This window comes from Tinamus guttatus, unplaced genomic scaffold (assembly GCF_059628265.1).
Source record: "Tinamus guttatus ecotype Peru unplaced genomic scaffold, ASM5962826v1 Tinamus_guttatus_pri_ptg000397l, whole genome shotgun sequence".
In the NCBI taxonomy this organism is placed as follows: Eukaryota; Metazoa; Chordata; class Aves; order Tinamiformes; family Tinamidae; genus Tinamus; species Tinamus guttatus.
Genome location: NW_028288931.1, coordinates 1,865,411 through 1,893,382, shown reverse-complemented (window position 1 = coordinate 1,893,382; position 27,972 = coordinate 1,865,411). Strand labels below are relative to the sequence as shown.

The 27,972-nt window shown below is 59.4% G+C and overlaps 2 protein-coding genes across 2 annotated transcripts; both read left to right on the top strand.

The window, feature by feature from the left end:
* The first annotated feature begins 310 nt into the window (after positions 1-310).
* On the top strand, positions 311-8,444 carry NT5C1A (5'-nucleotidase, cytosolic IA). Its single transcript, XM_010226369.2, has 6 exons — positions 311-421; positions 5,827-5,994; positions 6,827-6,956; positions 7,217-7,339; positions 7,742-7,926; positions 8,079-8,444. The coding sequence occupies exons 1-6, from the start codon at positions 326-328 to the stop codon at positions 8,442-8,444; spliced, it is 1,068 nt and encodes a 355-aa protein (XP_010224671.2). The 5' UTR covers positions 311-325.
* Positions 8,445-20,510: 12,066 nt separating this feature from the next.
* HEYL (hes related family bHLH transcription factor with YRPW motif like) lies at positions 20,511-25,407 on the top strand. Its single transcript, XM_088531010.1, has 5 exons — positions 20,511-20,641; positions 22,654-22,720; positions 22,799-22,882; positions 23,615-23,696; positions 24,773-25,407. The coding sequence occupies exons 1-5, from the start codon at positions 20,562-20,564 to the stop codon at positions 25,405-25,407; spliced, it is 948 nt and encodes a 315-aa protein (XP_088387136.1). The 5' UTR covers positions 20,511-20,561.
* The last annotated feature ends 2,565 nt before the right edge of the window (positions 25,408-27,972 follow it).

Below are 27,972 nucleotides of genomic sequence, written 5' to 3'. Positions count from 1 at the left end.
ATCTCACTCCATCAGGTCCCATCCCTGGGGCTGCAGGAGGGCGCAGCGCTGTCCCCATGGATGTCCCTGCGCCGGGGGTGGCCGCTCCGGAGCGGGGGGGCGGCGGGGACGGAGGGGACCGGGCGGCGGCGGCGGCGGCGGCGGCGGGGCGGGCTCGGCCGCGGCCGCGAAGAGGTTAAGGAGCCGCCGCCGCTCGGTGGGCTGAAACCCCGGAGCGTCACGGGAGGCCGCGGTATAAAGCGCGTCCGCGGAGCCGGCCGCGGAGCCCGAGCCGCCCGGTGCCGCCGCGGAGCCGCCCGGTGCCGCCGCCCGGTGCCTCGGCGCGATGGAGCCGCCGCCGGGCCCCGCGGCGGCGGAGCGGCCCTGGGAGGAGGCCAAGGTTTTCTACGACAACCTCGCCCCCAGGAAGAAGCCCAAATCGGTGAGAGCCCCCGGGGTGCCGAGCTCCCTCCCTGCCGGGTCTCCCCAGGGGCCCTGTCCTTGCTGGGTTCTTTGGGTCCCTGTCACCCCATCACGGGGGTGTCCCCTCTGTGTGCTGCATCACCCCAGGTACCCCATTCCCTCCAGGTTCCCTCAGCTGTCTCACGACCTCCAGGTCCTCTGCGTGTCCCCAAGGTCTCCCTGGCTTTCTCCAGGTCCCCAGGGTCTGCTTCTCCATTGTATTTCCCTCACAGCTGGTGCCCCTCCTTCAGCTCCATTGGGATCTACCCCAGGTGTTCCTTCTCCTCCAGATCCCTTAGGAGTGCCAGGATCTTCCTGCATGTCCCAGTGTCTCCTCTTGGTCCCCTGCTGTGTCCTCCTGCGTCCCTGGGGAAGCCCCTGGGTCTCTCTAGGTGCCACTTCTCTTCTACCTCCCCAGGGTCCCCCTGGTCTTTCTGGGTCTCACCAGCTTCCTGCAGGTCCCTAGGGAGCTGGGGGTCCCTCTGCCCATCTGCAGGCTCCATGTCCTTGCAGGGTGGCTCGGTGCCCTGCAAGCAGCCGGTCCCCTGTGCCAAGGCAGGAGGCTGTGCCAGGGGCCAGGACTGGCTGGGACCCCTGCATGGGCAGAGCAGGGGGACAATCCAGAGGCCAAATCCCGTCCTGGTGCCGTGGGGGGCAGAGCTGCCCCAGCCGAGTGCCTCATGTCTCAGCGATCGGAGCAGGAGCCTGTGTTATCTAACCAGGGCTGAGTGTTGCTGGGTTCAGAAATGTGAGTGCTCCTGAGTGCTGCCATCCCCCAGAATAGCCGCGTGGGTGACCTGCTGGGGACGGCTCCCAGGGCCATCTGTCCCAGGGACCCTGCATGGCACAGGGCACTGCAGCGCTGCTGCCTGCAGCAAGGCTGGAAGTCTTGAGGTGCTGGTGCATTTCCATAAGGAAAAGTGTCCCTGTGTGACTCCTCTGGAGAGGTCTGAGACATCTGAGGCATCTGAGACTGCAGGTCCCAGCTGTGAGCATTCCGGCTGCTTTTCCTTACCTGCAGATTGTCTGGAAACACCCTGCATGGAGGGCAGAGGGGCCTGCCCTGTGTGTTGGTGAGATGCACCTTGTCCTTCCTCCTGCGCTTCTGCCCCCTGCAATATTCCCAGAGCTCCTCCTCTTCCTCACTTCGTGCTTGCAGACACTCCCTGGTGATGCCACTTGGGGCCAGAGTCCACCTTAATGGGAGCTGCTGCTCCAGCAGCCTCACTTGTACCCAGCCCTATAGGTGTCCTGGACATCCAATTTTCCCATCTGTATTTTAAAATTGCCTGTAAGGACTTTGGCTTCTGTGACATCCAGGGAAGTCCTCAGAGTACAAGCTGTCATCTGAGTTCTGAAGATCAAGGTCGATCTGATAGATTCAGCCCCAAGCAGTGCAGAAGTGGCTGCTGCTTTGGGGGATGCTGATGGGGTGTCCACTGTGGTCCTGCAGCTAGTGAAGACCTACAGAGGTGACAACAGGAGCTGCTGCTGGCCTGGAGCTCCTCAAAGGTGATCCAGGTGTTCCAGATGCTGTCTCAAGCCACTGCTGCCCATGCTGCTGTGTTCCTTGGGCAAGTGATCCCAAACAGGATCTCCTCCTGGGTTGTGCTCAGAGGTGTCTCCATCTGGGCACGGACATGAGGGCACCCCACGCCCCTCGTGCGTGTCTCATGCAGCGTGTCCAAACGTCTGTCTCTAATCCTGGGGCACTGCTTAGGGACTACATCCGATTACAGGGCTGACCTAAAAGCCAGCCAGCTGCTGGATCTGCGGAGGACAACGTGCCGCTTCCAGGCACTGCTGGGATCTGCCCTTGTCCCAGAGCTGGGGCTTGGCTCTGGGATGAGCCTTGTGCTTTATGGAGCCCTGCTCTAAGAATATCATGATGCTTTTGGAAACGGGGCTTGGCTGTGATGGATCTTCCAGCTGAGCGCTGGTGTTTTGTCTTGGTGAACAGAAGACATTCAGCCTGTCCGTCCCTTGCGTGGACATCTCATCCATGCTCCGGGTGCTGCTGGAGGCAATTCTGGTGGGAATGGGGGTTTCTACTGCATTAAATGCGGCTCCACGGATCCTGCAGGACGTGTGTCCCCATGGAGGACAGCAGGGACCTGCACCCAGTGCCCAGAAGGGGCCTGGAGATTCGGCGGAGCAAAGCCCCGTGGCTGCTTTCCGGGATGTGCTCCATGCCGGGCTCTAACCGACCTTGTCCGGCCTCGGCTCTGGGGCTGAAGCTCCACTTATTTGGGTCTGGGCGTCGGAGTGGAGGCTCCGGGACAGGAGGCTGCACCTGGGTAGCCCACGGGCACTTGCAGAATGAGGTGCTGGGCGATAAATAATCGCATCCTTTATTGCCTGGTCCTTTTACGGCAGAAAAGCAGGGGAGCAGCAGTGCTGAGCTCATCCCTGGTGCGAGCCCACAGCTGCTGCGGGTGAATATTGTGTGTTTGGAAATGCTGAACTCTCCGTTCCTGCGAGGGCTGTGAGCAGGACCCCCGTTCTGTGCCTGTTTTGATACATGTGGGGGCCTCTCCTCCCCAAAGCTGCGGTGTTTCACGGGCAAAGTGGGATTTGTGGACTTGCTTGCAGCCCTTTGAGGGGGGAACTGAGGTGCTATGGTTCCCACAGGGCCGTGACTTTTAAAGCCAATTTTCCAGTGCAGTAATGATCATGTGCAGTAATAGTGGGGATGAAGAAGCATCCAAACAGCCTCCTAAATGAAACATCCACTTCAAAGAGAAGTCAAAATGAGGCTCTCTCCTTCCAGGGCAGAATTGCTTTATTTCTTAAATGTCAGCGCTTCCCAGAGAAATGAAGGGCTGTTCCAGCCCAGCTGGAGCTGTGAGCTGAATTAACACCCGGGTGAGAGTCTCCTGGAGCAAATGCTCCTGTGGTGCAGATCTGCCCTGGCAGGAGCAAACAGGATCCACAAAGTCTCCTTTCCAGCGGCCAGGCTTCCTGGCTGCAGGGCGCTTGGGGCTCCGGCAGCCCACGCAGAGGCATGGTTAGGCCCCGAGCTTATGGTTATTTTTATTGCTGTGTTTATTACCTCTTAAATTAACCTCCTGGAGGCTTGTGCCTTTAAATGGCAGGGAAGGGACCCCGAGCAGCCTGTTGGCATTGCGCAAGGTGCCCGTGCTTCTGGCACTCGACAGCACAAGGTGCTGCAGGCAGAGAGGCAAATTCAGGCTGGGCATCAGTAAGGAGCCTGCGTGCAGGTTTTGTCCCCATGCACAGGGCTCTGTGTGGTGCTGACCTGGTTTCCCTGCTCAGGAGCCTCTTGTGTGGCTGGATGTTCTTCCTGGCAGGGTCCGGGAAGTGGGAATGGATGCCCGGCTGCGTGCCACCAGCTCTCCTGCTTGCCCTTGGGAATGACTTAGATTTCCAGCGAGCTGGAAGCCGTGCAAAGGAGCCGTGTTCCCTGCTAAAGGCCAATGGCCGGATGTGTCAAGAGCTTTAATAGTTGTTAATATTTTCAGTTAATAAATGGCCCATGACACCTGAGTTATTAATTAATGAGCTAGAGCGAAGATTTGACCCATGACAAGTTAATAGCTAAATCTCAATGGACTTCAGCTGGGAACCTGGCTGTGATTCCCATACTGGAGCAGCGCTGCGCTCCCTGCTGCTGTCCAGGTTCTGCAGGCATCTAAATGACTGTGTCCTGTGGGTCACACACCTTTTTTTTTTTAAAAAAAAAAGCCGGTTGGAAATAGGCTCTTATCCCTCTGCAAATGCAGTGGGATCCCTCTGGGCACAGCGATGTTCCCATCCTGAGCTAATCTGTATCTAGCCCAATTCCTCACTGCTTAATTTGCTTGCTGGGGATTTCAGGTGCAGCCTTGGAGGCACCTGGGGCCGAGGGACGGGGCCACGGGGCCGGCCCGGCGCCGCGGTGCTGGGAATGGGAATGCAATGGGAATGCAATGGGAATGCGGGGCCGCGGCTGACTCATCCCCGGGTGCGTCGTGCTGGGCAGGACGGGCCGAGCAAGCCCAGCCCTGCGGGGAGAGGAGCTCCTCGAGGCCGACGGGGTGACAAGTCCTCGCCAAGCGACCGCTTTCGCAAAGCCCGGCCCTAGGCAAGGCGGGAGCTCGAGCTTTGCAGGGCCGGGGCGTGCGGAGCGGCCTGGCCGGGATGTTCTCCCGCCTCCCCAGGATCAGTCACCAGGAGATGCGGTACGTGCGGGTCCTGGAAATCACGGGGGAGCCGGGGGCGAGATGCTCCGGAATCGCTGGCAGCCGGGGCCTTTCCCAGGCTCCCTGCGGAGTCGCACCCTCCGCCAAGCCCTGCGGCGCTTCGGGTCACGGCTCGCCCCGCGGGCAGGAGCAGGGCCTGCCGGGGACACCTCCGCCCTGCTTGTCCCTGGAGCAGCTTTGATCCAGCTCTGATCATTGCAATGCATGAGGTTAGCCTGGGAATCACGTCCTGGGCGAACCCTCTCACCCCGCTGCTTGGGGCTCTCCCAGGTGCCTGGCAATTTGGGACAGGGGCTGCCGGCACCAAATCCCCTGTTTGCATTTGCCGTCCTGGGCGCGAGTGGTTTCTTGCTGGTCACCAGTAATGAACTTGTTTTTGTGCTTCACTGAGTGACAGGGATTAACACCCTCCTGCCCTCCAAGGAGAGAGTGCCGGGGGGTCAGGCTGAGCCTGGCTTTTCTGGTGTCCCCGCTCTTGCTGCCAAGTCCCACCAGAGGCCCCTTGTTGACTTAGGTAGATTTGGATCAAGCCCTCATGTTAATAATAATGACTCATAAATCAGTGCTCGCACCACCTGTTTGTCATGTTTCCGCCCACAGCAGCTATATCGGGTGTTTGGTTAGTGGCGCTGGCGCGGGTTGTTTGTCACATCTGGACCGCGCCGTGGGAGTGCGGAGCTGGCTGAGCCCCATTAACCCCTCGACATGGGAGGAAATGGTTCTCCTTGAGCTGGGATGAGCCCTGGGAGCTCCTGGTTGCAGCAGGAGGTTTGGACAAGGGGGCAGCAGCAGGGAAAGGGCCTTGGGGTCCCAGACGTGCTAGGACGGTGCTTTAATGGTTTCTAAGGCTTCATCTGTTGCAGCATTGCAAGCTCAGAGCTGCAGGTGCCCCATTCCTACGGTGACCTTCCTGGGGCCGTGCCGCGAGCGCTGCAGATGCGCAGGCAGTGCCATTCCCACATCTCGGCACGGCCAGACATCGTGAGGGCCAACGGGCGCTGCAGCAGGCACCGATTTCCAGGCAGGTGCCCATAGTCATCCCTCATCTTGGGACAAACGTGGGCAGGGAGCTGAGGAGCGTGGGCAGTTTGAGCGGGTCTCCCTGCGTGGCCATGGGCACGTTGTGCCAACGTGTGTTGGTTGTGCCTGTTGCTGTACCCTGACCTTGTTCTGTGTCGTGCAGCCGAAGCCCGAGAACGCCATCACCATCGCGGTGTCGTCGCGGGCGCTTTTCCGCATGGAGGAGGAGCAGAAGATCTACGAGGAGCAGGGGGTGGAGGCCTATGTGAAGTACCAGCTGGACCACGAGAACGAGCCCTTCCTCCCCGGCGCTGCCTTCCCCTTCGTCAAGGTGAGGGCCTGCTCCCCGAGGGGCATGGGGACAATGTGGGACATCTGGGGGTGCCTGGTGGCAGGAACCTGCAGCCCAAGCCCTTGGGGAAGGTGGGTGCCTTGGAAGTTCTTGGATGGGGAAGTGATGGGAAATAAAACGTATGTGGAAACGAGGTAACCATGGATAGACCTTCTGGCTGTGCCTCTTTGGGACTGGGGAGATGCTGACTTCTCCAAATTGCCCAAGAATTGGAGGAAAAAAACCCAAAAAACAAACAAAACAACGACCAAAAAAACTCTCTTTGAGTTTTTTGAGTCTTTGAGTCTTTGAGTCATATTTGAAGTCTCTCTTTCGGGAACTCTTGATTTTTGTCTTTTAAAAAAAAACAGCCAATATTTTCCCCTCTTTTCAGTCTTGCTACATAGCCAGACAGCTTCTAATTTCAGCATGTTGAAATGTTTCAAATTTTGCAAACGCTTTTCAATTGCTGCCCCAACTCTACCAGATCTGGCTCTCTTTCATCTGCTGGCCCTCGCTGAAGGGCTCTTTTGCCTATTCCCAATAAATAAACAAATCCACTTGATGGGGAGAGACTTGTGTCATTGTGGCTTGCTGGAAAAACACTTCTATGCAGCTTCAAGCTAATTTAGCCTTATCTCCTAATGAAAGCTTGAAACTTGTTGTGTTTGAAAATAGAGTGGCTGGAGGGTTATTTTTTCCCCCAAAATGGTCTCTTTTTTCCCAGCTAAAGCTGTTTGCTGAGGTTGGGCCAAGTTTTGATGCATGTTTTGCTGTGGTTGGGGGCTGCGCGCGGTCCTTGGTGACCCTCCGTCGCTCTTGGGTGCTGCAGGCGCTGGAGGCCGTGAACGCGCAGCTGCGCGAGCTCTACCCCGACAGCGAGGAGCTCTTCGACATCGTCCTCATGACCAACAACCATGCCCAGGTCGGGGTTCGCTTGATCAACAGCATCAACCACTACGGTAAGCTCGGAGCAAGCGCGTCCTTTGAGCAGGGTGCTGGCTTTTAGGCCAGGGCTTGGCAAGGAGATATGGAGATGTCCATGTCTTCCATCGAAGCACCCGCTGGTGGCTTTCCCAGATCTTCCTGGGCTTTGAGTGGAAGATGGTACCAAAATTGGCCCTCGTTCTGCTTGCTGCTGGCTCTTGGGAGGCCACGAGGAAGCGGCATCAAAGCCCTTTTGGGGGTGGAGAGGTTCACTCCAGCATCCCTCTGCCCACAGATCTGTTCATCGAGAGGTTCTGCATGACGGGAGGGAACAGCCCCATCTGTTACCTCAAGGCCTACCACACCAACCTGTACCTCTCCTCCGATGCTGAGAAAGTGAGTGGGGCCATTGAAGAGGGTGAGTCCAGGGTCTGGTTTTGGGGGGCACAGGGGGGAGCCCAGAGCCTGCAGGGGGTTGGTCCAGGAGGAATAGCTATTCTGCAGCTGGGACATCCTTGATGCCCCACAGTCTCTAGTTTGCATGGAAATAACAGCTTTCCTCAAGCTCCTCGGGGCGAGGGTGCTGCTTTCCCCTCTTAACCCTTGTATATAAAATGGATTCTGTCATTTAGGAACTTTTTTTGCTGTAAGAGGTCTCTGGGCCTCCACATCCCTCAACACCAAGCTGTGGCTGCTCTATGCATTTCCTTGCTCTGTTTGCTTCCAAGCCATCACATCTTGCTCTGCTTCTCCACAGATGACCCCCTAGGCCAGGCCCTTGGGTAACTGCCACCTCTCGCCTTCCACTTTATCTCCACAGGGATCGCCGCGGCCACCATCTTCAGCCCCAGTAAGGACTTGGAGGTGTCAGACAACCAGCTGCGGGTGGCATTCGATGGTGACGCCGTGCTCTTCTCAGATGAATCGGAGCAGATCGTGAAGGCTCACGGCCTGGACATGTTCTTTGAGCACGAAAAGGCTCATGAAAACAAGCCTCTGGCCCAGGTAGTGCTGAGGGTCTCTGGTATGGGGTGACCAGAGAGTTGTTGGGAGGGAGGCAGCCCAAGGGATGCTCCATCCCTGGGAACCAGTTGAGGGTCTCCTCTGGATGGAGGGGAAGACATTTCTGTCTTGATGGTTTCCTCTCCGTTTTGCAGGGACCTCTGAAGGGCTTCCTGGAGGCCTTGGGGAAGCTGCAGAAGAAGTTTTATTCCAAAGGCTTGAGGATGGAGTGTCCTATTCGCACCTACCTGGTCACTGCCAGGAGCGCCGCGAGCTCGGGAGCCCGGGCCCTAAAGACTCTCCGCAGCTGGGGCTTGGAGACGGATGAGGCTTTATTCCTGGCCGGCGCTCCCAAGGGGCCGCTGCTGAGGAAGATCCGCCCGCACATCTTCTTCGACGACCAGATGTTCCACGTGGAGGGAGCCAAGGCCATGGGCACCATCGCCGCCCACGTGCCCTACGGCGTGGCCCAGAAGCACAAGCGGACGGCGCAGGACAAGCCAACCCCGAACAGCAAGTAGTGGAGCCGGCCGGTCCCGCGGCCCGGGCTGACGCCTGCGAGGATGTCGCTCCGGCCACCGCGTCCGCGCGCAGAGCGTTGGCCCCGGCGAGCGCCGGGCTCTTTCCCAGAGCCCCGTCTGGGCCACGGCGAGGAGCAGGACGCTGGAAGGCAGCTTTTTGCTGTGTATTTTGTGCAATGTTGCGATCTCGTAGCGCTGGCCCCGCGCTCCTCCCTGCCCCTCGGGCAGCCCCGTGAGCCGCTTCCCTCTCCATACTCGCTGCAGACAAAGCGTCGGGAACGGATCTCCCCTCTTTGGACTGCTTGTGCCAGGCAGGCTTAACCCAGTGGCATTTTTTTTCTTTAAAACCCTGGAAATTCCCAATCCAAGTCCCAAGCCTTTTTTTTTTTTTTTTTTTTTTAATCAAGAAGTTCAGGCTGAACCGGGAGGTTTCCTGCACTCAAAGCCTCCTTGCAGCTTTGAAACTGTTGTCTTTAATCAAATTTAAGCCATAACACTGTTCCCTCAGAGGGAACCTCCTGAAAGCCCCTGTTCCCAACCAGAAAATCTTCCAGGTCTTTGTCCTTCCACCAAGATTTGTCAGTGCAGCAACTTTCCCTACATGCACTAAAATTTGGAAAAATAGAAATAAGCACTTAAAAAAAAAAAAAAAAAAAAAGCCTGCTTCCTACTTTGGGCCAATTTATTGTTGGTTTTAAACAACCAACAACCTGGATTTTAAAGCTCAGTTTGACAGTTACAAATGTGAGCACTTATATATCTCGGTAAGGCATCCAAAGCCCAGCCCTTCTATGTGCCTTCCAGGGGCCTCAAAAACAAGCCTAGCATTTGAATTAAGTTAAAAGCAGGCCCTAATATATTAGAGGCAGCATGTGAAGCCCACTGGATAAATCTAATTAACCCTCCCCGGGCTCAAATTCTCTGTAAAGGAATTTTTCTATAAGCTGAGCCCATGGGAGTTGATAATCTTTTTCTCCTCGGCTTCTTAAAACCGCGGGTGTTTCTGAAAATAGACACCTCTGTAAGTGACACTGTGAGAAAGAACCAAATTCCTGATTTAAAAACAGGAGGAGGAATCAAACTGCAGAGCTACTGCAAAATCAATATGAGAGTTACTCTGTTCTTGCACAAAGCCTTGTCCTGAAGGACGCTCTCAGGAGATAGATATATATGTATTTTTTTTCTTGAATTATTCCTTGTGTTCTTCTAAGTAGTATAAGTGATAGGCATGATGGATGCCCAGTATGACTGGATATTATTTTCAGTTGCTTCCAGCTTTGTCAAATGCAAACTGCATGGGCTCAAGTTTTCTTGGGTATTTCTCTGTCTCCTGCTCAATTTTGCAGGGAGATTTCAGCTAAAATAGCTCAACTTTTTCTGAGAGCAAGGCTAGAGCTTAAGTTGTGGCATTTGTGGCAAATATCTAAGCAAGTTACTGATATCTTCTGTGGCTCTGGATAAGTTTTCTTTTTGCACTAAATCTTGCCCTAGCAATGAAAAGCATATTGCACTTTCCCTTGAATTGCTTTGCTCTGACAGACTTATTTGTCACGTTTGGGTGACAAACATGTCAGAGGAAGGTCTAAGATCCAAACAAAGAAAGCCTTGAAAGAAGTATTACAGTGACATATCTATTAATATTCGGTTCCATAAAAAGGTCTTTTCTTGTTAATGAACACTCCAGATATTGGGATTCAAGCTGTTTCTGAGACCTTTTTGGCAGATCCGGGTGGGATAAAGGCCTGGCCTGCAAGTAAACATTTCCAAGGTGTTTCCTGAAGATCTTGTCTTGGAGGTCGTGCCGAGCTCAGCTCACGGATGGGCTGCGCAGAGATGACGTTGGAAGAGCCCTTAGGAAATCCCGACGGAGCAGGGCTGGGAACGGCAGGGATGTCAGGGATGCCCCCCTGGCAGGAATGTGAGGGATGCCCCTTGAGGGGGCTCATTGGAAGCCACAGGGCTGGGAAAATTGGTCTCAGTGATGCTCCCACTCGGCCTCCTGCTCCAGGCGGCACGGGGAGGATCTGCCCCTTGGAGTTTTTAGCCTCATGGTTTCATATTCTGTTTTTTCCTCTTCTCCCTTTCTCTGTCACTGCAACCGGCTGATGTGGATTTGCTGCTCGTGTGCTTCCCGGTGTGCCCAGCCGGGACGTCCATCCCCGCTGGGATTGGGGAAGCGATACGGTCCCGCGGGAATGCTGGCCTGGCACATCTCCCATCCGCAGGGGCTGGTGACTGGACTTTCCTGCTGTGTGTCCTTGCTGTGGGCTTCACTTCACTGTCCCCCACGGTTTCTTTTCTTGTGAATGAACCGAGTTGTTAACGAAACCCCTCTGGGTGTTTATCTGTAATAAACCCTGTTGGTCCCCACCAGGTCTCTGTTGCCCTTCTTGCAAGGGGTATTTTCACGCCCCGTTGCAGCCTGCAAGAGTCTGCAGACCCTATTTGGATCCTGCTGTCACAACAACAACAAAAACAGGTATTTTAGGATTTAAGGGAACTCAGGAAATTTATCAAATGCTGCTACCTGAGGATCAGAGGCCTCCAGGAAAGGTGACATTCTGAGGATGAGATGTGCTGTGGTACCAGCTGCCTTTTTCCTTTGGGAACAGGCTTTTATTGAAACCTTGTCTTGTTTTGAAGCCCTGGAAAAAAAAAAAAACAAATGTGCAGAAGAGTTTTGTCATCTTGTTGCTCTTCCTGCCAACAGGTGGGAGGCAGCAAAAGCTGTTTAGAGGAGATTTATTGCTGCTGAAATACCACGTGTATCCAAATAGTGCTGCTGCTCTGGTGTTGGCTCCTCCCCACCAATAAGGAGAACAGATGGGTTAAGAGGAAGCAACAAATTCTCCATCAGTCATCAAATAGAGCCAAGGAATGTCCACAGCCCCCAGGGCAGCATCTCTGCCTTGGGTGTTAGTTTAAGGGCTGGGTGGCCCTCAGCAGAGCGTTCCTGTGCGGCTTTGTTTGCTCAGGATGCTTTTCCTGGCTCCGTCTCCACGTCTGCATGTTCTTCCACTCGCCTGGAGGGACAAACTGAACTCCGGGGCTGCGGAGCTGCTCGTTGCAGCAGCGCAAGTTGTGGCAGGCGCAGCCAGCACCGAGGTCAGCCCGTCTGGGCCTCAGCTCCTTGTGCCGGAGCCAGCCCTGGCTCCCGCATCCGCACAAAGGCTGCCCTTATCCCGGGACACGCTCCTGGGGAGCACCAGGGCCAACGGGCTGGGAAGAGACGGGCCAGTGCAATGCAGCAAGGGGAAAGGGGGGTGTTGCTGCAATCGCAGCTGCGGTGCCTTGTCCTTGGTTTGCTGCAAGGCAGCATTTTTGTTCCACTGCCTGTTTTTCAAGCTTCTCCCTTTTCAAAGGAGCAGGCGTTGCAAGGCTTTGCAATGCATGTGCCTTGAAATAAGGGATGGGGAGGAGGAGAGAGCGGAGGCAGAGCTGATGGATGGGGAATTATGCTGCTGCTCAGCTCTTGTCAGCACAGATCTTCACAGGGTAATCACGGCCTTTGAAAAGAATCATTTCTCGTGATGAATCAGGTTTAACTCCTGAGAATTTGAGGTCTGTTCCCGAGAACATAACACCCCCATGAAGAACTACGTGGAACAGAGGTGGGGCAGAGCATGAATTGTGCTCTCCTGGTCTCCATTTGCCTAAGGTTAGTCACGAGCCCTCTCTGCCTCAGTTTCCCCATCACCCTAACAGGATCAGTGTGACCTGTCACCCGCAGGTAGCATCGGATCTGGAAGGTGCCTCTAGGCAATTTGCAGAACAGAAGCCAAAATCCAGGTGAGCTCCTTGGTGCCGTAAAATCCGTTCTCTCTGCGGAGACGCCCGCGTGCCCCAGCAGCGGGTCCCAAGGTGCCGCGCGAGCCCAGGGATCCCATTTCATTCCTTTAACACTCGCTGTCCGGCTTGCTGTCCTTCCCGGCGTGCAGAATAGGAGCAAGCAGGGATCTGCAGCCACCTCCAGAGGGTGAAATGTCAGCAGAGGGGATGCGGTGACAGGGTGACAGGGTGCCACAAACACCCGGCCTTGGGAGAGTAGATGAGCTGACCCGGCGGTGCGAGAACAGGCGCAGGGCAGCCGCTATCAGCGCTAGCGCGGCCGTGCCAGCATGGGGACAGCCCGGCCATCTCGTCCCTTTGACACTGCTATTAATAGCCGTGTTCGCTGGCGCCTCTGTCACCGGAGCTGGAAATGGTTCCTCGTGGCGGAGGCCACCAGTGAAGTGGGGCCTTGATAGAGCCCGCGGAGCTGCGGGAGGCAGAGGCAGCTCCAGGCCAGCCCTGCGGATGAGGCAGCAGGTTCCCTGGCGAGGGGACAAGGAAGGCTCTGGGTGCTCCAGGGCTCCTGGTGCTCCTGGTGGCCCCTGGAGCTCCAGCTGTCACCGGTGCTCCACATTCATGGGCGCTTGGCACAATGTCATCTGGAGCCCATGTTCGGCTGTGGACCCGGCACGCGCTCCGGGTGCCTCCATGTCCAGCAGTGCGCTCGGAGCGGTGGGTTCCTGCTGGACATGAAGCAATCCCGGCCGGGGAGGTAGAAGCTGGCATGTTCAGTGCCACTTCCCCGGCCTAAAACGGAGCCCGATGGCAGTCGTGACAACCTGGGACGCAGCGGGATGAGACGGGGAGGACATCGTCCTTGCCAGAGCCTTCATCGGGGAATGGCCGGCAGCTGTCGTGAGCCACCCGTCTGTGATTTGTGCAGGGGGGGATGACGTGGTGACACGGGTGACAACTGTGGTGCCAAGCGGGTGCCACGAGAGGGCGTGACGGGCCACCATGGTGGCCTCCTTCCTGCACCCTCCCTTCCTCAGCGCAGGGGCTCGGCCGGGGGCACAGCCGCCCTTGGTGCAGCCTGTTGCTCCCGTCCTGGCTCCGCGTTGGGGTATTTGGGGGAGCGCGCGAGGATGTGGCGGGCATCCCCGTGCCAGCTTGGAGCAGCCACGGCGGCAGCTGGCACGTGCAGCGTGTCCGTGGCAGGAAGGGCAGCCGCTCGGATCCCCCCCCGAGCTGAGGACGGAGGGATTTTCCTCGGGGGACGCTGTGGCCTTGGGTGCAGAGCCATGTTAGGTGCCAGGGCGGCCATGTTAGGTGCCAGGGCAGGGTGGGCGGCCATGTTAGGTGCCAGGGTGGCCATGTTCAATGCTAGGCCACGGTGACATTAGGTGCCAAAGTGGGGCGGCCACTGCACAGGGGCCACCTCAGGCACCCCGTGGCAATGAGCGGGGCGGCCTCAGCGCTGGGGAGGGACGGGCACCCTGCGCGCTGCGGCCGGGGGCTCCGTGGTGCCCGTGATGTCCATGGGGCCCCCGCTGCTCCGGCGGCCGCGCGGCCTCCTCCAGGTGCGCCTGGGAGCCATTAGGAGCGCGGCGCGCCGGGCGGAGTGTGGGAACGGGAAGGGAGAGCTGGAGCGAGGCCGGCTTTCATCTCCCCCCGCGCCTGCCAAGCCCGCGCAGTCCTGCAGCTCGTGCCAAGCCGGGGAGAGAAGCGGGGGGTGAAGAAAAAGGGGAGGGAAAAGACGAAAAAAAAACCCAGGAATGTGTCCAGGGATCTGGCTTCATTCAGGCTCCCCGCTCGGAAAGGGAGGCAGGGAGGGCCCGCGGGCAAAAATAAACAGGGAAGCGGCTGGTGGGGGGCCCGTCCCTGTCCTCGTCCCCACGGGGAGGCTGGCGCGAGCGGTGGGTGGCAGGAGAGGCTTCTCCTGGCGCTGGTTTTTCTTGGCCGGCCGCCAGCTTTGTGCCCGGCAAATTAATAATTTCCTCTCGCAGCAACAATGTCGGCCTGTGCGTGTCGGCGTCTCCCGCCCCGGCGCGCACGGAGGGGCCGCGCCGCCGGCTTCCTCCATGCTGCCTCCTCCTCCTCCTCCTCAGCTGGGCTCCCAGCTGTGCATGACTGTCAAACTCAGCCCAGCTGTGACGGCTGCTGCCTCCGGAGCGTCCCGGGGGGAGCAGGGCTCTGCATCCGAGCTAAGGATGCGGGAGGCGGCGGGGAAGCGCGCGGGGTTGCAGCCTGCAGCAAGGGGAACGCAGGCAGGGAATGCACGGGTGCCAGTGCCGCCGTTCCTGCCCGGAATGCCGGGATGCAGGGCAGCCCTGGCACGGGCCGTGGCGCTGCATCCATACGTGCCCTTGCTCCGGGTGCACTGCAGCCCACTCCCACACGCCGGCCGGAGCGCAGGCCTCGCTCCCGTGCACCGGGAGCAATTCTGGGAATGCGGGCTGTCCCTCTGTCCACGGACCCTTATTCTGTCCCCAAGGTGGTGCCGCAGGTGGGCGGTTGTTCCAGCTGCCGGCCCCAAAACAACGGGACGAGGGGATTGAACTTCCTGCTATTCACTTGGGGAACGTGTGCGGAGCAGCAGCTGCCGCTGCTGGCAGGAGCGCGGCGCTCCGCAGGCACGCTCTGACGCCGGAAAACGGCCCTGCCGCTCCGGAGGGGCTCCCCGCGCCAGGCAGGACACTGTCCCGTGCCAGAGCTGACGCTTTTGGCTCCTGCGTTTGTTGGTTTGGGAAGGAAACGACGGGTTCAAGGCAGCCCAGGACACCTTGAAAGTGCCAGGCAGGGAGCGCTCGGGGCAGTCGCTGCATTGCAGCTTCCTGCTCGGTCTGGGTTTTGCCACGGACCCTGGAGCTTGGAGTTTGTCTTGGCTGTGCCCGCAGCTGCCTGTGCACAAGGAGCACGGCCCGGGATGCTCCCTTCCCCATCAGATAAGGAGCTGGAGCCTCCCCGTCCGCGTTCCCCCCACGCCTGCACCGCTCCCGCGCGGTGTTTTCCAGGCTGGCAAGGGCGCAGGGAGCCCGCGCTCCTGCCCTGCGGCAGCTCCGGGGCTTCCCGGCACTTCCAGGCACCGGGTGCCTCGGGCCCTGCTGCTCGTGAGCCTGTTCCATCCCAAGGCCAATCCCATGGGAGCCAAGGCTCCCGCTGCCTCCTCTCTGCTGTTCCCTTCCCGGTGCCATCTGTCCCTTGCGCAGGGATGACCTTGCAGCTCCGCGCGGGTGGCGCTTCTGCTCTGGGTCCTTCCGTGCACCTCTTAGCTCCCTCTCTCTTTTTAATCCCTCTGTCTCCATGGGATCTTCCAACCTGGCCCCCTTCATCCACGCAGCAGTTGGGATCCGCCTGGTGCTGCTGTGCAAGCTGCACGCACACGTATGCGCTCACAGGCCGGCACACGTGTGTGCACGGGAGTCTGCACACGTGTGTGCTTGCAGGCCAACACGTATATGTGCATGGGGGCCTGCACATGTATGTGCTTGCAGGCTGGCACATGTATGTGCATGGGGGCCTGCACATGTATGCACTCGCAGTTCGGTACACGTATGTGCATGGGGGCCTGCACACGTATGTGCTTGCACGCCAGCACATGTATGTGCACGGGGGCCTGCACACGTATGTACTCCCAGGCTGGCACACGTATATGCATGGGGGCCTGCACATGTATGTGCTCAGGGGCGAGCACACGTATGTGCTCACAGGCTGGCACACGTATGTGCACGGGGGGGCCTACACACGTATGCGCTTGTAGGTCGGCACACATGTGTGCATGGGGGCCAGCACACATATGTGCTTGCGCGCCGGCACATGTATGCGCTCACAGGCTAGCACATGTATGTGCATGGGGGCCTGCGCATGTGTGTGCTCGCGGGCCAGCACATGTATGTGCACGGTGACCTGCACATGTATGTGCACGCAGGCCAGCACACGTATGTGCACGGGGGTTTGCACACGTATGCGCTCGCAGGCCGACACATGTATGTGCACAGGGGCCTGCACATGTATGTGCTCAGGGGCCAGCACGCGTATGTGCATGGGGGCCAGCACATGTATATGCATGGGGGCCAGAACACATATGTGCTCACAGGCTGGCACACGTATGTGCACGGGAGCCTGCACATGTATGCGTTCGCACTTTGACACACGTATATGCACGGGGGCCTGCACATGTGCTCGGGGGCCAGCACACATATGTGCTCACAGGCTGGCACACGTATGTGCACGGGGGCCTGCACACGTGTGTGCTCGCAGGCTGGCACACGTATGTGCACGGGGGCCTGCACACATATGTGCTTGCATGTCAGCACACGTATGTGCACGGGGGGGCTGCTCGTGGGCCAGCACATGCATGTGCACGCGAGCCTGCACACATACGTGCTTGCACGCCGGCACACGCGTGTGCTCTCAGACCAGCACACACACGTACGCACGCCGCGCCGCACCGCGAGCCGCCCGCGCTCGTCCTCTCCTCGCACGGACGCAGCTGGTCCCCCCGGGCCCTTTCGGGAGCAGCCCCGCGCGCTCCGCTCCGTGCGTGCCGGGCGCTCCCCCTGCTCCCTTGGAAGCGGGGCCAGCCGGCCGTGCCAAACCGCGGGTCGTGCCTGAGCAAACCCGGGTTCCTCCTGTCACTCCATGGGGCCGGGAGGGCCACGGCGCTGGTGTCCCCTAGCAGGGGAGGCGCAGGCTGGCACTGCCCCTGCGGTGCCATCTGGCCCACAGCAGCCCCGGAGAGGGGAACATTTTACAACAGAAAGCAATTAACTGAATAAAGCCCCCCTTTTTTTTTTTTCAAATCCAGTAATTAAAAGCAGTCCCTCCTCCTTGTTTTCCTTTTAAGCTGAAAGTTGCTGTTTACTCATTTGCTTTACAAAGTGTGCCTTGTTGTGGCTTCAGAAGAAACGAAAGTTTGAAGTGGTTAGAGAAGAAAGGCTCTGGGGCTGCCGTGGCAGGCAGGGCGGCGGGGCAGGGGCTCTCCAGCCCGGCCTGTTTGTGTTTGCTCTTGTCTCCTCCCGAGATCGCTAAACACACATTTAACAAGTGCTGAAACCGTCTGGCAGGGCAGAGCTCCCAGGGCTCCCCGGGAACATTAGCATGGCTGGGGGACGGGACGGAGCAAGGGAAGGGGGACGGGAACGGAGCGAGGGAAGGGCTCCGGAGCAAGGGAAGGGCTCCGGAGCGAGGGAAGGGCTCCAGGCCAAGGCGCAGACGGAGCCTTTGTGTTCCCCGAATCCCAGGGACCGGCCCTGGGGCCAGGCCGAGGCCTGGGCTGCACCGCGGGATGGGTTTTCCCAGCGCGTTCCCGGTGCAGCCTCAACGGCGCCCGTGTCCGGCCCCGTGGGACACATCCCATCTCCAGGAGCCCGGGCGCGGAGCAGCCCAGTCGGAAGGACAGGGGCTCTGCCCTGTGCCCGCCTGGGAAGGGCACCCTGGATTTGTGGGAAAACGTTGTTTTCCCTCCTTGGCCGTGGGCAGAGCCGGCTGCGTGCCGTGTGGGCTGGGATAGCAGGGGGAGCCGCTGCTCCGGGGCTTGGAACGCGGCCCTGGCGAGCGATCCTGCCGTCCCCACGGAGCGCGGAGGCGACGCCGTCCTCGCACCCACGCGGCATCCCCGGCGGCCTCCTGCGAGCCCCGCGCTCCTCCCGATCCCTCGGCTCGGCCACGGAGCAGCCCGGGATCCCGGCCAGCCTCCCCGCGAGGCCTCCGCTCCCGAGATCCCGGCGGGTGGCGGGGGGACGTGGCGGTGACGCCGTCACCGTCATGCGGACAGGGCACCCACGGGGTTAAGGCCGAGGTGTCGGTTCACCGGGAGGTAACGGAGCCGTCCGGCTCCGCTCGCTGCCTCCCGCTTTCCAAAAGCGCTGCCGCCCTCCCACATTCCAGCTGCCGCAGCCTTTCGCAGCTGGCCGCTCTCCGGGGACGATTCCCAGAGCAGGGAAGGGAGCCGGACCCCGCTCCTGCTGGAGTCATTCCGTGCCGGAGAGGGCTGGCACAGGCAGAGCTGGGCAACCCCTGGCAGGGATCCAGCCTCCGCCCTGGCACCGCGGAGCTTTTCCTGCTGCCGCGGAGGGACATCCATCTTTGGGAGCTCACGTATTCCTTGGAGTCCGAAGCAGGGAAGCCAACTGGCCTCGTCCTCGTGACACCCGTCCTCTGCGGAGGGCTCCCACCGCACGGGGACGAGGACACAGCCCTCGACGGCCGCGTGGCACCCTGGCCATTCCCTGCCGCCTTCCCTCCCGGATCAGGCTGCGGGAGCTGACAGTGGGTGCACGGATGGGGTCTCGCCACGAAGCGGATGGTTTTCCAGCCGTGGCAGGAGAGACATTTCCGCTACTAAATCCCCTTGCAATGCCCAGGGGAAGAGCAGAGGGGAGAGATCTCCATCCCCAGCTCCTGACTTGGGGCCTCAGGGGGCTTATCCAGCTTGTCCCGAGTGCTGGGAGCAGGAAAACGGGCGGGAGGATCCCGATTTCTGCACCTGGCTGCCCCATCCCGACGCAAATTCCTTTTAATCCGCCCCTGCCGACCTGCGCGGCCTCCGGCCTCAGCCCCGGCCTCGCCGTCCCCCAGGGCTCGCTGGGGGCCGTTGGAAACGGCTCTCCCGGAGCACAGGCTGGAAAACGGATCTGGTTACAGGAGAAGTGGGTTTGAGGGCCCCCGCTCTGCTCATAATGAAGTGTAATCCTAGGAAAACATGTTGCCAATTACACTTCAATTGAACCCAGATAATGATGCTTAGACGAGGCCCAGAAAAGCCAAAGTCTGGACAGCGAATTCCTTTCTAATGGAGAAGGAAAGTGCTCCTCGGTGGCAGGTCTGGGCTCCGCTCGCTTCAGGCTCGGTGCGATACGAGCAAGAGCCTCAAGTAACCAATCTCTGGATCCCATTTAACTGGTTTTATCCGTGGAAAAAGTATTAATCTCTCAAAAACACATTATTTATGGGAAGCTTGGTTTGGAGATACACATATGTACACGTATAAACTGAAATCACTTTGGAAAGGAAGGTGGAGACTCAAAATGGCCAGAATAATTCATTTCTATTTTTTTTTCTGTTTAAAAGTGGCTTTTACTTCTGAAACGCAAGCTAATAACAGCTTGGCTTTAATGGTAAAATCAGAGGAAAATATCAAAATGGTGTAAACAAACGCTGCAGCCTAAAGCAAGTATATTTTTCTCGGTTTTCTGGTTTGTGAGCCCTTTGAAGCCGTCGGTTTTTCCCCATCCGGGAGGACGGCGCGGCCGGGTCTCCGTCGGTGCCCGGGGCCGCGGGTGGGCGCTGGGCACCCTTGGGAGCTGCTTCCAGGCTGTTATGGGCACCCTTGGGAGCCGCTTCCAGGCTGTTATCGCCGCCTTTCCGAAGGCTTTGGGAAGGCCGAGCGCTGCCAGATCTCGGTGCCGATCTCTTCCCTTTTCTTTCTCTCCCCCTCCGGAGCCGAGGGCGTTATTTTCGTGCTGCGAACCTCCGCCGCGGCGCTTTCCCTCCGCCTCTCCTCCCCCACGCGCACGTTTTCGCTGCCTTTGGGGATTTTAGCTGCGCCGGGCTCTAAACAACAGCCCCCATCCCTGCGGGCTGGATGCGGGGGATGCTCCTTGGATGCTGGGCCTGGAGCGGGAGGCGGGGGTCAAAGTTTCCAGCCTTGCGCTACGAGGTGGAAAACAGCAGCCCGGCCCGGGGTTAGAAAGCCCAAAATTGGGTCTGGCCCGTTTATTCTGCAGGGCAAGCGCCGCGGGCGGGAGGGCGGCCGAGGGGGGACAAGGTGCCCGGGCCACCCTTGTCGCGAGGCCCTCGGCGCGACCCTGGGCCAGCCGGTGTCCCCGCACAGGCGGCGGCGGCGGCGTCAGGCGGCCATGTGTGTGCGTGTGGGGCTGCCTGTTGATTTTTCCCTGCAACAAGCGCGCGCTTTATCAGCCCCATCGCTTTCCCACGGTTTTCTGTTGCCAGTGAGGTCACCGGTCCCTTTAAACCGGGGCCGGGGCCAAGCCGCGGCGGGCGGGCGCGGGGGCCCGCGGGCCGGGGGGGCCGCGGGGGGCCCGGGGCCGCCTCGCACAGACGGTTCCTTTTACAGGAAGACTTTGGAGCGGCGCGGGGGGGGCCTGGGAACCTGGGAACGGCCGCGTAATCCCTGGCTCCTGGGAGATGCCTCATTAACCCATTAGCCGCGGAGGCTGCAGACGGGCCGGGGCGGGGGGATAGGGGAGGAGCCGGGCCGAGCCGGGCCGGGCCGGGCCGGGCGGACGCGCTGGGGCCACTCGCGCGCAGCCCGTCGCGGGGAGCGCGCGCGCGTGTCCCGCGCTGCTCGGCCGCGCGTGGGGCCGAGCCCCTTTGCCCGCGAGGATGAAGCGCCTGTGCGAGGAGAGCTCCTCGGACACCGAGTCGGACGGCACCATCGACGTGGGCAAGGAGGAGGAGTACAGGTGAGGGGACGGCGACACCGCGACCCGCCGGCCGGGAGGGTTTCGGGGCTCGCCGTGTCCCCCGCGGGTCCCCAGCGCCCCGTGCCCGGCGCTGGGCGCTCTCCAGAGCGCGGCGCGGGGGTCCCCAGCGCTGCCACCACCCGCGGGTGTCACTCGGGGGTCGCTGGACCCCTCCAGGCTGCGCTCGCCGACTTTCCGCGGTCGTTAGCGGTGACAAGGCAGGGAAAAGCGACTCCGAAGCCGTAGGGCGACCCAGGGTGACGCTACGTGACAAGCGGAGCGAGTTCCAGGGAAGCGCCATGGGGAGAGCTCCCGGAATCGGCTTTTCCTGCTCCGCATGGACAGCGGAGGGTCCGAGCTCGGCTCGCGGGGTCTCTATTCCCACCGCTCCCCTCCACATACGATGCCCCCCGGAGCAACCGCATCCATCAGCTGCCCGCGTGGCTGCGCTCCAAGTGATCCAGAGGCTCCCGGGGAATGTGGAAGGAGCAGGGAGGTTTCGCAGGAGAAACGCGGCTCCTCCGTCCGCGCGTTTTGTACGGCACCAGCCGGGGCTTTGATCTGCAGGAAAAAGGGAGCTGGGGAAGGGAGCCTGGCTTCGGACGTGGCTTTTCAGCAAGGCAGCCCCATCCCTGCGGGATGCGGAGCTGCAGCTTCTCCAGGCTCCGCCGCTCCGTGCCACAGCAAGGAAGGGACAGCAGTGTCCCCCCCGGCTCTCCGTGCGCCCCGGCTCCGGGCAAAGGGCATCCCGGGTGCTCCTCGCAGCCGGCTCCGTGCTCCGAGCGCACGGACGGCGCTGGGCATGAGGAAACGCTCTGTTATTCATCCTATTCCCAAAATCAGCTGCTTTCGAACTCCAGTCTCAGTATCCAAGTGTCCCCCTCCCTCTGCACCCAGCAGGGCCCTGTGCGGATCCATTCCCTGTTGCTGCTTGGTCTCCCAAACAGGAATCGCCCTGCCCGGTGCCAAGCTCAGCTTCTCGCGGCACCAAACCCGAGATCCGACCCCGTGGGGCCTCCCACGCAAACCCCCTTGCCCTAACCCAGCTTGAGATATCAGCGTCCTTGCATCTGTCTTCATGCTCACATGAAATATAGGTAAAATATATGAAATATAGGAAAAATATATGAAATATAGGAAAAATCTATGAAATATAGGAAAAATATAAATATATGAATATATGGCAAAATGCTCATATCTCAAGGATGCAACCTCGGCAGAGAATCCTGAGTTTGCAGAACCCCAGGGGAACAGAGGAACTGTTGTAATATTGTATTTTGGTGAGCAGTTATGATACATTTTTGATCACTCTGGTGCTGTTAGGAAGTTAGCAGTCCAAAGAACAATGTTATAAAATTCAAGCAAAGGGAAACGCAGAGATGTTCATCATGGTGGGGTTCAGCTGCAGGGCTGTCTCCTATCTGCCAGTGGAACATGGTTTTAAAGGACATTTTGCAGGAAGCCGGGTGGGTTGTCCTATCACAGCAGCTCCGTACGGAGCGTTTCGGCTATCGCAGCCGCGTTGCGCGCGGGTTGGGACGCGCAGCCGTGGGGCAGCCCCATAGCAGCCCTGCCGGGAGGCACCTCCGTGGGGCTGTGGAAGAGCCTCTAATTCCACCTGCTTTTATGCAAAGCCGCTTCTGGAATGGCCCCATTTGGGCCAAGCCAAGTGTGTTTTTCCCTGGGAGTTTCCCATGGCCGCTTGTCCGTCCTTGTGGTGACTTGGGCTCCTTGGGGACCTGAGCGCTGCCTCCCCTCGTGCCTCTCGCACGGCCTTTGGTGTCTGCAGCTTCACCCTGCCCGACAGCACGGGACGGTTCGCAGGGCTCTTGTCCCCAAGGTCCCCAGAGCCACCAGACGTGCTGGGACGCTCGGGAGAGGAGGCTGCAGCTCTCCAATTCCCGGGATAACCCGTGCGGGAGCCGCAGGAATCGTTACGCCGGGGCGAAAGCCGCAGCCGGCGGCGGCGCGCGGAGCCCCCCGCGCACCCAGCGCCCGCTCCTCTCTTCCAGCCACGCGTCCCGCGCCGTGTCGCCCACCACGAGCTCCCAGATCCAGGCCAGGAAGAAGCGGCGCGGGGTGAGTGTCGGCGCCGGGGCTCGCGGGGCGGCCGCGCCGGGGCTGGGGCACAAAGCGACGGCGCTTTCTCCTCGGCAGATCATCGAGAAGCGGCGCCGCGACCGCATCAACAGCAGCCTCTCGGAGCTGCGGCGCCTGGTGCCCACGGCCTTCGAGAAACAGGTACGTGCAGCGCTCAGTACCCATCTCCACGCAGCTTTTTGTCCTTCTCGAGTGGCCCCAAACGCTCCAAAGCCTGGTCCGAGCCATGCAAAGCAAAAAGGAGCCGTTGCACCTTTGCATTCCCTATTAGTTTTCAAGCACGTGTGTTTTTAGCCATCTGCAGCACGGAGGGTTTTACTCTGGAGTCTCCTCCAAGGTTTGCTGGCTTCTGCTTCCCCAAATTCCTCTCCGACCATGTTCAGGAAAACTGATTATTCAGTGTTGGCAGGACAAAAGGGCTGCTGTGATTTCCACTTATCTCTCCACGCTGGCTGCGTTTCAGCAGTGTAAGGCGGGGAGAGCCCTCGGAATTAAAAAGTCTGCAGCAATGTTATGTTTTCCTTATCGTTATCACTTCAGGAAGTAACTAGGTGGTAGAATTGGGTGGTAAAAAAAACATTAACGAATAACATTCAGGAGCCCTAGGGAGTATAAAGGCAATGTAGAAAATGTTTTGAAGTGAGAAAGATGCGCAGAAATGAGGATTTTTGATTTGCACTGGGGGACCTTGGGAAGGAGCGGTGCTTTCTGCATCCTTGATTTAAGAACACGAGCCAATGTCTCCATCCAGGCATCCGAGCGCTCCCGGGAGGGTTTGCGGAGGGGGGTATCAGGCAAAACCCTCCTGCGAGACACAAAATATAAGCTGTAAAATGACAGATTGCTCTTTTCTTCCCTGCTTCCAACATGCAGGGCTCCTCCAAGCTGGAGAAGGCAGAAATCCTGCAGATGACAGTGGATCACTTGAAGATGCTTCATGCCACGGGAGGAGCAGGTAGGAGCTCCTCTTTTAAGTGTATGTATGAACCCAGGGTGAAATCCTGAAGGGAAAATTCCCCAGGGAATTGCTCAAAACAGCAAGGGATATCTCAGGGCTGGTGTACCCTGCTTGCAAGACCCACGAAAAGCTCCCGCTTGGAAATGGAGCCTGGAAAATCCATGTTAAATTCTTTACCTCCTCCCCGGGATACATTTCCTGCACAGGCCAAATTCTGCAAATAAACGAGGGTTTTTTCCCCCCCCTTTCTGTTCTTCTTCTTTTCGTCTCTGGGTTGTTATGAGAGGAGAGAGGGAGCCCTGTGCAAAACTCAACAAAGGTCTCGTTTGTGCTGAGACCTCAGCACAGCCCCTCGGTCCTGTTCCAGTTAACAGGATGGAGATGGCAGCCCCAGGAAAGCAGCCTCTGGCTTTGCTTACCACCCATTTCTGGCTTGCCGGGGACACTGCTGGCATCCAGACTTTGCTTCGGAGCCGTGACTTGGTCTGGGACATTTGTTTAGAGATTCGGTTTGACTGCACCCCGACAAAGGGCCGCATTGTCACGCGGGACCCCGCCGCGCGCAGCGCTCCGCTCTGCTGTGACATTCCCTGCTCCGTTGCTCAGTGTCTCATGAAGATGCAGGCAGGGAGCAGGAGCCTACGGAATTGGCGGGTGGTTGCACTTTGTCTCCTGGAGTTTTCCTTCTTGGAGCTTTCTCAGCTGCTGCCCTGTGTCCTCCGGCATCCGCTTAAATGGAGTGTAAAGGGCTGGGAGCGGGAGCCGGGCACGGGAGGAGGGTGCTCGGCCGCGCGGACCCGGTGCCCATCCAGCCCCTGTCCCGTTTCCCGCAGCTCTAACCGGGAAACTCCAATTCCTGCCTTCCCGAGCCCGGTTAATGAAAACTCTTGCTCATCTGGAGGCTTCCTGGCCCGGGAGGTTTTATCCTAGGGAGATATCCACAGAGCCCGGCTGTCTGCTTGGGGGGTGTCGTGTGGCAGCCAAGGGCCTCGAGCGGATACGCAGGGCATTAGAAACCAGCACGTCCCCGAGCTGTCCCCGCGCTCACCGTCACCCCCGTCCCTTCCCTGCAGGCTTCCTCGATGCCCGAGCCCTGGCCGTGGATTACAGGAGCATCGGCTTCCGCGAATGCCTCACGGAAGTGGTCAGGTACCTGGGCATCCTCGAGGGACAAAACACGGCCGACCCCATCCGCCTGCGCCTCCTCTCCCACCTCAACAACTACGTGGCCGAAATGGAGCCTTCGCCCGTGGCCACGTCCCTGCTGCCCGTCCCGGCCTGGCCGTGGGCCTTCCTGCCCGGAGCAGCCGGCCCCGTGCACGTGGCCAGGAGGGAAGCGGCCCCCGCGCCGGTGCTTTTGACTGCATCCTCGCTGGCGCTCGCGGGCCCCGGCGCGCGGCCGGCCGCCCTGCGCCGCGCGCCCGCCGACGCGGGGCCGGCCCGCCGCGGCGCCCTGGCCGCCAGGGCGGCCTCGTCGAGCCGCAGGGCCCGAGGCGGCGGCGCGGCCGCCGTGCCCAGGATGCCGCCGACGGGCGTCTCGAGGGAGGCCTCGGCCAAGGGCGGCCAGATCGCCGCGTTCCTCTTGTCGCCGGCCGGCGTCCCCGTCCCGCCCGCTCACACGGCGCCGCCGGCCGCGCAGGGACCCGGCAGCAGGCTTGGGACAGCCAGGATCTGCCGCTCCTGGGCTACCGAAATCGGGGCCTTCTGAAGCCTGCCCTTCCCTTGGGAGATGGAACATCTTCAGCAGCCGCTGCCAACAGGCCTGAGAACGAACCCAGCTGAGAAGGCGCCTTTCCTGCTTCGCACGACTCAAGGACCCATTAAGAAAACCCCTTTATGTCCCCCGCCGCCCCGCGCTGCCTTCCTCCCCTCACCGTCCCTCCTCTTCCCCCTCTCCCGTGTAAAACCCCTCCACTTGCCCACACGCAGCTGCATTCCCGGCCCCGCGGGACGGCTGCCCCCGATCCCAAACCCTTCCCTCCTCCTGCGAAACCCCCTCTGCAGAGCCCGGCCTTGCTCCTCCTGGGAAAACACCAGCCCGGCCCCAAGGAGCGTCTCATTCCCGCGGACACTCGGGGTTTGCAGACGGACACTCGCTCGCGCTCGGCCCTCGGGATGTAGCCCTGGGATCAGGAGGGCTTTGGGAATGGTGGGACAGACCCAGCTCGGATCCCACCGGATTCCTGGCACCCGGCGAGGCCGGATGGGGCCTCCCTGCTGCTCTTCGTGCTTTGGGCTGTTCTTCCCAGCTCCGGTTCTGTGCCCCGGAGCTGGAGCTGGGACAGAGCTTAACGGAGGTAGTTCCTGTATCCACTTTGCATGGACACAGAGGGAACGCGATGGCCTCGAGCTGCCCGGCTCCGCTGCGGGCAGGACAGGGCATCCCGCTGCTCCTCCTCCTCATCCCACCCCAAAACCCCCTGCTCCCTGGATCCGTGCCTTTATTTGCTGGGATACCCACGCCGAGCAGCCCCGACCCCGTCATTCCCACCCTAAGGAGTCTCAGCCACCCCGAACGAGAGAAAAGCAGGGAAAGGGCAGCAGGGAGGAAGGAGAGGAACAGGGAGAAGCTCTCCCAGCCCCAGCTCCAACAGGCTGGTCCGTGCGGACGGACCCCGGCGTGTCCGGGCGCTCGGGAACAGCGCGTTCCCGTTTCACGAGGTCACGAGGAAGGTCCCTGCGGCCGGGTTGGGCGCTGGAGCTCGCGGCAACGGCCTGGCCTCGCTTTGCACCGCACAGAGCTGCTAGATTCACACTTGTGGCATCCAGCAAAGCTGTCCAATAAAGCCTTTCCAACCCACGTCGTGGCTGTGAAATGCACTGCTGGGGCGAGCCCGTTTTGCTGGAGACGACCCAATCCGGCCTGCTTAGGTGACCACTGGTTTTGTAGCAGATAAGATTTTGTTGACAAAAGGACCTCAGAAACGGTGGGTAGTATCCAGCTTCTAAGATAACACCCCTGATGGTCATCTTAGAGCTCTGTTCTGGTCCTCTGTTTTTTTATTTTGCAAACTGTTGCGTGTGTCAAAATTGGTCAGCTCAGCTGCACTCACCCTAAGATTTGCAATAATCTGTGGCTTGAGAACAACCCCCTTTAGTTACCGATGTCCAAAATGTGTCAGGGAATTAATCAGTGCAGCAGAGCCTCGGCACCAGGGGATTGGGGCTTGCCGTGGCCTCCAGAATAACCCCTGCTGCTCCTTCCTGTTGGAAAACCCTTTGGATTAAACAAAGAGCGACAGCTGAGAACTTGTCTCTGTTTGAGGAAAGGACCAGTAAACGATACTGGTAGTGAAAGACGCTGGGAGAATTTTCTGGGGGAACAGTGGGAATTTGACTTCCTTTCCCATAGCTCCTTTTCATTCCAAAATGCCTTTCAAAACCGCCCATAAATCCCCGCCTTAAGTACTGCGTTGGGAATTGCTGGAAGGGAGCAACCGCAGCTGCGCTGGAGTAACGCGGGGTAAGTCTGGGAGCGAAGAGTGGCTCCAAGAGCAATAAAAGGGCTATTGACAGCGGGTCGTCCCGCGGGTCGTCCCGCCGGTGGCTCCGGCGCTCCCGAGCGTCTGGAGGCCTTGGGAGCGGCTCAGGGCTCTCGTGTGGCCTCCGCCGGGGAGAGCAGCAAAATTATCCGACTGTGGGAGGCGAGAAAACAAACCAGCCCCGGAGGCTACGGTGGTAAAACAAAACAGAGACAGGGAAAAAAATCCCACTTCCTGATCTGGGCTGATCAAACGGGAGCGGGTGGGAGCATCGGCTCAGCCCCATGGGGTTTTCTCCCCACAGCAACCCGGTGATTAGCGCAGCAGCCCGGGACCGGAGCTTTGCTTTTTTTCCCAGGGTTTTCCTGAGCCTAAACATCTCTTTTAACAACGCATCCTGGCAACTTTTTGATCTGCCCTGTAGGGGAAATCCCCAAACTCTCCGTGCACTCGGCTCATCCTCATTCTTCGGGCGCAAGCGTCACGGAAAGGCCCATGGGAACGCGTGGGCTGCGCTCAGTCCGGCTGGATACGCAGCGGCCTCACCCGCACGGGGCCGGAGCGAAGCCGCGTCCGTGTCCTAATTAACGAGCCCTAACCCGCTCCCGAGGGAGGGAAACCGCTTCCACCCGGAGCAGAGAGATTTGTTATGCAGCAGGTGCTCCAGCAGCGAGCAAGCCCCGCTCTCCCAAATCCCCTGCATGAAAACGATCGCTTGTCCGGGTTGCCCTATTGCTTTGGGTGCAATGGTCTTTTTTTTTTCTTTTTTCTTTTTTTCTTTTTTTTTTTTT